General features: G+C 61.9%; 1 protein-coding gene across 1 annotated transcript; it reads left to right on the forward strand.

Annotated features, from left to right (window-relative positions):
- On the forward strand, nucleotides 1-3,709 carry LOC125932579 (proline-rich protein 2-like). Its single transcript, XM_049644963.1, has 4 exons — nucleotides 1-1,289; nucleotides 2,030-2,188; nucleotides 2,611-2,761; nucleotides 2,918-3,709. The coding sequence occupies exons 1-4, from the start codon at nucleotides 977-979 to the stop codon at nucleotides 2,970-2,972; spliced, it is 678 nt and encodes a 225-aa protein (XP_049500920.1). The 5' UTR covers nucleotides 1-976; the 3' UTR covers nucleotides 2,973-3,709.
- The last annotated feature ends 5,436 nt before the right edge of the window (nucleotides 3,710-9,145 follow it).

The following is a 9,145-nucleotide window of genomic DNA, read 5'->3' on the forward strand; positions in this document are numbered from 1 at the left end:
TTTCTTTCCCAGAGGGCTCACCCTCCGGGGCGTGAGGCCCTAGCCGTGTCACACTGTCACTTCTGTGACTTCTGCTTCTCTGCCTGCTCCCTGGGTGTGGCCCTGGTGACCACGGCTGCCGTCCTTCTAGCCCACTTACTGAGGACACAGCAGGGAGGAAGTAACAGGCATGTGGTCGGGGGGCCTCTTCCCAGTCACCCTGGGGCAGGTGCCCATGGCCCCCCATTAACTGCCTGCCACCAGGGGAAATGAGGCAGGCCTTTCGCGGACCCCTGCTGGCCCCAGGAAGGTCTGCAAAGCTGCTGGCGACTCCTAGAATGAACCTCTCAAAGAAGAGCTAACAGCACCGAGAGAGACCGGCAGGGCCAGGCACGGAGTGCTAACAGGATGCCCACCTGGGGCGGTGGAGACGGACGAGGTCCTGGCCAGACCGGCAGAGGCCGAGGCTCCTGCCAGGCAGAAAGTGGCACCTCAGCTCCTCCAGGGCTTGGGGAGGCAGTGTGACAATGCCTGCTCTCTCAGCAGGCCCGGACTTCATCGCTTGTCCCAGAAAGGCTCTGGAGCGGGAGGGTGGCGGTGAGGGAGTCAGCGGGAGCTAGGGGACCTGAAGGGGGGTGGCCTGCATCACAGCTCCTGCTGACTTTCCCACCCGTGGTGGCCGCTGGCTGCTATAAATACCACTCCTGCCTCTGGATGTTGCAGGAGGTGACCTAGAATTGTGGGCTCCGGGGCCTCCTGGGTGCCCCCTCCCTGCCCGTGTTCGACAGAGCCTGCCTGACTAGAACGTCCTCGCAGCCTGGGAGCCCGCCAACACCAAGCAGGGCCCTGACCGGGGACGGGAAACCCCGACACTGAGGGAGGCAGCTGTGGCTTCCAACCCTGAGCCTCCTATGACCAGCATTGCTACCGCTTCCGTGGCAAGTGTGGAGGGCACCCGGCCCCTGGAGAGCAGAGGCCTGGCCGGCCTGCAAAGGAGATGTGGCACCCAAGGCCAGGGGCCCCGGCTCCCAAACCACCTGACCCTGGGCCCCCTCCCGCACCGCCTTTGTCCCACTGTGATGCCGAGATTCTACCTGATTTCCAAACTTCCCATCGGCCTGAAAGCCTCTCTGGGTGGCCTCGAGAGCGCTCTGTTAGAACGTGTGGTTCTTGTTCCTTCTTCCAGCCGCTAGCATGCCTCCGAGTGAGTCCTTTTCTGCACGAAAGGCCCCTGACGGGCCCAGGCTCCAGGCCCCAGGCTTGGCTGATCCAGGAGCACAGGACAGGAGGTGGCCCCGGGCCGAGCAGTGGTAAAGCCCCCAACCATCACACATGGCCAGGGTCTGGTCCCAGGCTCCCCGGCTTGGGGCAGGGGAGGAGATGAGAGGAAGAAAGCCTAGGAACAGCTCCGGGGGTGGGCTCTGGGTGGTGTGAACACAGGTGAATCCTAGTTAAAATGAAATGCGTGCACGCTGCCATCGTCTGGCTATCTGTAGGACATCCAACAGATACAGTGCCTGCAACACGCCAGGGGCCGACACGGGACCAGCCTTCACAGAGCCCACAGGCCAGAAAAAAAGAGAGACTTGAAGCGAATCTCCACACCCAGCGATGACAAATTCCGTGTCTTGTGCTCAGGGGGGTATCCTGTCAGAGCCCGAGTAAGGAGGTGGGAGCCGGGGCTGAGGTCTGAAGGACAAGCCAGAGTCAAGAGACCACCAGGAGGGGGGCAACACAGAGGTTGCCCCTCAGCAGGAGGACCCACGCAGGGGGACCAGGAAAGACAGAACACAGACCAGATTAACCGGATGGGAGCAAAAAGGAGGACCGAGTTGGAAAGGCCAGTGGGCCCAGCCCGGGCAGGGCCCTGGAGTCTGAGCTTTGTCAGCAGTAACCACGGGCCACAGGAGGCATGAAGGTGGAGAGAAGTCGGGGCAGCGGACACTGGTGACAGATGGGAGGGGGCAGTACAGGAGAGGGTGTTGTCAAGGACGCCCCAGCCAGATGGTCCTGGTACAACTGGACAAACAGCAAGCGATCTTGGTTCCAGGGGCCGTCACGCTCCTGGAGCACTTCCTGCGGACAGGGAAGGACGGACGGCGCCCTGGTCCCACCCCGCCCGCCCCGGGAGGAGCACCGTTAGAACACAGGCCTGGGGTAGCCCGCCCCACCCCAACATGTACCTACTCTCCTGGAAGCCGACTGTCAGGTCAGCCCAGTTCTGTCCCCAGGCTGCAGCAGGCCCAGGTGTCAGCTGGGCAGCATCGGCTCAGGGGCAGTTCCTGGGCTGTGCTCACGCTGCCCAGGGTGGAGGCGTCTCCCCTGAACAGTCAGCTCCTTGCCCTTCCTGCTACCAAGCTCTGACCCCAAACACGACCATGGGGAGGGGACCGTATCTCGGGGGGGTCGGGGGGGGGCCTCTCATGGGATGCCAAGCCCACATGGGAGGGGAAACAGAGGTTCAGAGAGAGTACGTCTGTCTGCTGGTTGACCCCCCCCAGCACCATTTCCAGTCACCCCATTTAGAAAATGCTCCCCTCGTGCCGCTGGCCTGCCTGGCCTTGTCTCCTCCCACGCTGCCCTCGCTGATCACCGTCCAGTGCTCGGGCCTTCTCTCTGTCCCTCATACAGCCAAGTGTGCCCCATCTCAACGCCCAGGCCCTCAGGCCTCCCCACGCCCGGAGGTGTCCCTTACCCGCTGCAGTCTTCGAGTGGCTGGTCTCTTGTGTCACTCCGATCCTAGCTCAAACCTGGCTCCTCTGACCCACCAGCCGGATCTCAGGTGCGCCCGTCCCCGTCCCTCTCCATCACCTCACTGTCACTCCTGCATCCAGTGCCATTGTCTGTTAGCCTGTTTACTATCTAGCCCCTTCCCCCCTCCGGGTGTGGTTCCCGGGGGGCACAGACCCTGCCTTTCTTCTTCCTGCTGTGTCCCTAGCTCCCAGCAAAGGGCCTGGCAGGTGGCAGGAACCCACCGAATCCCTGCTGCCTGAGAAGGAGCGGCGTGTGAGCACAGCCCCGAGGGAGCCGGTGCAGAGCCCAGCCCGGAACCCAGGGCTCCTGCCGTCCAGCCCACTGGGGCCCTCTCCACACCACCCGCCAGACCCAAGCTCCGTCCTGAACTGCTCCTGCAGCCGCAAGTGCGTACGGGGCCTCACTGGCGCCCGACGACCCCGCCGTGGGTGAGGCGGGGAAGAAGTGTGGCGTGCCAGTTTTGCTGATGGGGAGACTGTGGCAGGGAGGGGGTGCTGGGTGATCTGCCTGAGGGCGGCAGAACGGAGCGAGGTCCGTGACCAGGTTTTCGGGGAGGCCCTGCTGCCTGAGGGGCTCTTCACCTCGAGGCCCCGTTCTCCCTGCATGGAGGGCAGCACCTCACGGCCGCCCTGGGAGGGAGACGGGCCAGAGCGGCCGCCCTGCAGCCCAGCGGTTTTAGGGCACCGGCCTGTGAAGTCAACCAAACCTCACCGGTCACCGACCTGCCCGTGACCTAGTGACCGTGGGAAGTCTCTTGGCCTCGGTCCCTCACCATACAATGCAGACAGGAACGGAGCTGCCTCCTGGGCCACTGGCGGAGGATGGCTTGGTCAAGGGCCTGTCCCGCAGGTCTGCACTCTGCCTCCCTCCCTGTGACCCTGATCTGCTCTCTGCCAACTTCCTCGGAATGTGAGAACAAACCGGAAGTAGCCAGAGCTTCTTGGAAGGAAGACTATAAAAAGCCTCGGCAATGTCATGACTTCCCTTTAAGACACAGCGTTGGGCCTCACCCCAGGTTCTCTCCTCCTGGCTCACGCAGACACAACCCCAAAGGGACCAGAGGAAGAGGGCGGGCGGCCCCGAGAGACACCTCCCTGCCCCAGATCTGCCCTACCAGAGGCAGGGGGCCGCGGTGTGTGGCAGGGACAGCCCGAGCGGCGAGAGGGCTGGTTTCTAGACCCACAGCCCCTCTGTGCCGGCTCTTCCACCCCTCTCTGCACAGAGCCTCCTTTTCCCTCTTCTGGGCTTCAGGAGGATGCCTGAGATCACGTCTGGGAAGCGCTCAGAGCTCCCCAGAGAGAGAACAGAGGGATCCAAGGTGGGATTAATTATGTATCAATGTGCTCGTTTATTAGCACTTCGGGTTTACTGCAGGGGCAGAGTGGGAAACGCGCGGGGCTTGGTGTCAGAGAATCCAGGCCTGGTCCCGGGCCCAGCCACTAATACATGTGGGCAAGTCGCGGCCCCTTGGAGCCCTGGTTCCTGTAAAAGGGGGATAAATAACATCTAAGTGATGTGGGTTAAAGTACACCACAAACAGGAGTTTCCTTCCCTGCCAACGGGGTTGCCAGGGTACCAGCCCCACAGCGTTGCCGTGAGGAACAACAGTCGGGTACCGGGCACGACACACATTAGGGGTCGTTACTGCTGCCGCGGGAGTGGCGTGTGGGGTGCAGGGCCTGATGACGGGGCTGTCTGCAATGCCGCCCAAGCCTGCAGACGGTGTCGGTCCTGGGGTGGGCACCCACCCCTGACCAGCAGCAGGAGAGAAGGTTCCACAGGGCCTCGTGGCCACAGCGACTCAACGCCGTCCTTCCTCCACATCCGTCCTGCGCCCCCCCCCCCCCCCCAGCTAAGAAGAGGGGTGGAGGGACTTGGGCTCCCCACTGCCAGGAGCCCGATGCTCTTGGCCAGCTCCCCAAGGGCAGGGTGGGAGTGACCAGGCAGTCTCTTGCAAGCCGCACCCACCTGGGAAGGCTGTCCCCAGCCTGAGTGATGTCGGCCACCCTCTGCTCACGGAGCTCTTTGCCCAGGAGGGTGCAGCACAGCCTATTGGTGATAGCCTGCTTGTCCTTACAGCTTGTTTGGCAGGTACCAAGCGGTGGAGAGACCACGGGCCAGAGCAGTGGGTCTGCTAAAGGCCACGGTGCAAAGCAGGGTGGATACCCCATGGCATGCCAAGATCCCCCACCCTCAGGGACCAGAGCCACTCTGGAGGGCCACCATAGGCAGGACTGCAAGGAGGGAGGTGCTGGCTCCCTCCCCAGCTGATGCAGGCCTTTCCCTGGGGTCCCAGCCGCAGTGAAGAGAGGGCTCCCTCTTCGCCGGGGTGCCAGATCCACCTGGCTTCTGTCCACCTAATCTGTTCCCACCAGCCTCGAGGACCAGGCCCGTGGCCTCCCTGAGGTCCGTGACTTGAGGTCAGTCTCTGGTCAATGACTTACTATGGAGCAGAGGACTCAGCCAGACCAGGGAGAGGATGCTGGAAGTCAGGAGGGCAGGCAGAGGGGCGGGCCCAGGGCCCAAGAAGAAATCACCAAGTGCCTGGGGCTGATTCATCTGAAAAGGGGTGAAGGGCAGGGCAGGGCGGGGACTGGCTGAGTCCAGGCAAGCTCTCCTCACTGGGAGGAAGGGTGAGGGCTGCAGACCAGCAGCAGCTCCAGGAAGGATTGGGGCAGATGTGCCTGTGAGGGATGCTTCTGCCCCAGCCACACAAAAGTCCCATTGATGCTACCCCTCGCCCCCACACTCTGCCAGTGCCTAACATAAGGGCTCTGGGGACCTCTTCTGCTCCTTGCCGACTGTCCAGCTGCCGCTGTCGCCCTGGCACGCCAGGCACGCCAGGCCCGGCACTGCAAAGTCACACGCTCTGCGTGGGCGAGGCCGGGTACTGCCCAGCCAGCATTGGGACTGCAGGGCGTGGCACTTACAGGCAGTGTGGCCTTCCTTGGTCATGCAGAAGACGCTGGAAGCTTCCAGGTTAATCTAGAAGCCCTGAAGCAGAAGACCATCTGCCTGCCACCCTTGCCCAGCCTCACCCGACCCCATGTTCCTGGAGGGCAAACCTTGGGCAAACAACGAGCCAGGTGTAAGTGGCCCAGCAAACGCAGGGCTGGGAAAAGCAAACACCGTAGGCCACACCGTTCTGCTGGGCCTGCTGCCCTACAGGATGGCACTCGACTGCTCAGGGTGGCTCTGCCCACAGCTGCTATGGAGGCCCCCAGGGGGAACTGGAGGGTGAGGTAGGGGGGAGGCGGCAGCAGGGGAGAATGCGCAGGGCACAAGTCCTCAGGGAGATAGGCTTCCCACACTGAGCCTTCTCTAGGGGACAGGACACATAATCCAGAAGGAGGTATGCCGGGGAGGGTCAGGCTGACCTGGGCCTGGAGCCTCTGCTTGGCCACGTGCTGGCTGGGTGACACTGAACAAGCCTCAGGGCTTTGGGGCCAGCAGTGCCCATGTGAGCGGCCCTCGGGAAGGTTAAATGGGACAGGACCCACGTGGGAAACACTTTGAATGCAGTTTAGCACAGATGAGGGTCTCGATACACATATGCTCTGCCCAGTGTCACACGGGTGTCAGGTAGAGCCAGGGCAGGGCACAGAACACGGGCAGCACCAGGGAAGCCTGGACACCTCACCCTTCAAGGGCATGCTCATCCAGCTACTCCGTGACCCCCTGGCCTCAGCCTCCAGGGAGACTTCTGACCCCAGGCTGCAGGAGCAGGGGCTGCTTCACCAGCAGGGGCTGCTCTACCAGGAGGGGCTGCTCTACCGGGGGGGGGCTGTTCCACCAGGAAGGGCTGCTCTACCAGGGGGGGCTGCTCCACCAGGGGAGGCTGCTCCACTAGCAGGGGCTGTTTCACCAGGAGGGGCTGCTCCACCAGGAGGGGCTGCTCTACCAGGAGGAGCTGCTCCACCAGGGGGGGCTGCTCCACTAGCAGGGGCTGCTCCACCAGGAGGGGCTGCTCTACCGGGAGGGGCTGCTCTACCAGGGGGGGCTGTTCCACCAGGAGGGGCTGCTCCACTAGCAGGGGCTGTTCCACCAGGAGGGGCTGCTCTACCAGGAGGGGCTGCTCTACCGGGAGGGGCTGCTCCACCAGGGGGGGCTGCTCCACCAGGAGGGGCTGCTCTACCAGGAGGGGCTGCTCCACCAGGGGGGGCTGCTCCACTAGCGGGGGCTGCTCCACCAGGAGGGGCTGCTCTACCAGCAGGTGGCTGCTTCTACCAGCAGGGGGTCTGCTCCTGCTGGCCCCAAACTCAGGGCAGCCATGAGCCAGGTCCCAGAATCCCTCCAGCTGAGAAAGGCCTGTGCCACCCCTGTTCCCCATATAGGGCTCTGCTTCAGGCTGACCTCACCCCACAAGCAGCCAGGGGAGTGAGGTTTCCTCTGACCCCACCCCGGGGTTGAACGGCACATGCTGATGAGGCAGCCTGCCCTTCATCTGCCCTGCTTCTTACCACAGCCCAGCATTCCGAGGGGTCAGAGCTCTTCACGCCTCTGTGCCCTTGCACACAATGCGTTTTCTAACCCTGATCACCTGGGAACTCCTCAGCCTTCCAGGGCTTAGCTCGAATACCGCAGCCTCTGTGAAGCCTCCAGAAGCCTGCCAACCCAGAAGCAGGCCTGGTCAGTGCCCCTCCGTTCCTTCCCCGAGTACCCTGGCTCCTTACTACGCTGGGAGCTCCTGGAGGGCAGGGCCGCACCTTCTGCCTGTGTCCCTGGCACCCCAGGGCCTGGTGTGCAACAGCCGGTCAAGAAAAGTCAGACAAGGCCCTGGCCTGCTCCCTCGTTCCGCTGCTTGAAAACGGTCACTCCAAGTATATGAGAAAAGGTCTCCATAAGGGGAGAATATGGATATACTGTTTTATTTTTTAAATAAACCAAATATTTCAAACGTCATTTTAAAAAAGGATTATACATGCAGGAATCTTAACAGTGAACAAGCAAAGAGAGAATGGAAAGGGTTGGGACTCAGCCTTGGCTGGAGTTCCAGGAACGGCCCAAGAGACTAACAGCACGCAGGAACCAGGGCAAGACTGAGCTTCCCCAACAAGCAGGCAGGGGCTTGAGATTTCCCCTCCTTTGGAAACCGTCCATGGTCTGAGCACCTAGCCTCACCCATAGTCGCAGGTGGCTCTGGGGGCTCGCAGGCTGCCTCCCCAACTTGGAAAGCAGAAACCAAAGTTAACAGAAGGGGTGAGCAAAGGGAAGGGAAATGCAACTGACACGGCAGAGGGAGAAAGGGAGTTGCGGCTGCCATCTGCTGTGAACAAGATGTTTGGGGACACGCACTCCTCAGCTCTGAGGTCTCCCCGCCAACTCGTGGAGGGTGGGCCGCTCCTGTGCAGATGGAAGCCGGCAGCTTGGCCGAGCCCAAGGGGTGCCAGGGCTCCCTCCTGGCCACCCAGACCCCCAGCTACCCCACCTGACCTCTTGCTACTCAACCTGACCACAGGGCCAGGATGCCAGCCCAGGACTACCTCCTCCAGGGAGCCCCCCTGCAGGCTCTAGGGAGCCAACTCCACAGTAATGGTGATAATAACTCATACCTAATAAGGGTAACAGTTCCAGCCCAACTACCTGCCGGAAGGTCCCTTTACTGGGAATCTTTGGCCATGATCTCACTTGTCCCATCACCCCAGAGAGGAGGGAGGAAGAAACAGAATCCCAAGGGCAGACCTCTGTCTTGCTCCTCACTGCCTAAGTACCTGGCCACGTAGGTGCCAGGAGAAGGTCCTAGGGCCCTCCCTTCTTCTCTAATGCTGGGGGCTTAGTAAACGACAGAACATCTGGGTGTGAAGAAACCCTCTGGGCCACTGAGTCACACATAATCACTCTAGGAAGGAAGGTGAGGGCCAAGGGTGCAGACACCTGCCCCAGGCAACACTGAGGTCAGTAGTAGGTCAGGAGCAGAACCTGGAACCATGCCCTGCAGCCCGGCTCCCAGGCCCTTAGCGGGCTCCTGGGCTAGGCTGTCCCTCTGTCCTTTATTTTTTAATTTTTTTTTTAAACGTTTATTTATTTTTGAGACAGAGAGAAACAGAGCGTGAATAGGGGAGGGGCAGAGAGAGAGGGAGACACAGAATCTGAAACAGGGTCCAGGCTCTGAGCTGTCAGCACAGAGCCCGACGCAGGGCTCGAACTCACGGACCGCGAGATCATGACCTGAGCCGAAGTCGGACGCTTAACCGACTGAGCCACCCAGGCGCCCCTCCCTCTGTCCTTTAAAGACTGCTTCCCTCAGGGGGCTGAGGTGTGGGGGCCCTGCCTTAAGGGCCCATCCCAGTTCAGGCCAGGCCTCCCCTGCACCCTGCCTGTCCATGCTGCCTGCTCGGGCCAGAGCCAGTCAGCCTTAATGCTGCCCTACCCTCTTGGCTGTGCCCCCAGCCCTGTCACTCAGGAGGCTGGG

Source organism: Panthera uncia, chromosome D1 (genome assembly GCF_023721935.1).
Source record: "Panthera uncia isolate 11264 chromosome D1, Puncia_PCG_1.0, whole genome shotgun sequence".
Classification (NCBI taxonomy): domain Eukaryota; kingdom Metazoa; phylum Chordata; class Mammalia; order Carnivora; family Felidae; genus Panthera; species Panthera uncia.

Bases quoted from the DNA above. Each gene is read 5' to 3' on its own strand.
- LOC125932579 (XM_049644963.1), top strand. From the start codon at position 977: ATGTGGCACCCAAGGCCAGGGGCCCCGGCTCCCAAACCACCTGACCCT. The intron at 1,290-2,029 runs GTAAAGCCCCCA...TCTTGGTTCCAG, and splicing joins TGGCCCCGGGCCGAGCAGTG to GGGCCGTCACGCTCCTGGAG. The intron at 2,189-2,610 runs GTCAGCCCAGTT...TCCCTCATACAG, and splicing joins TCCTGGAAGCCGACTGTCAG to CCAAGTGTGCCCCATCTCAA.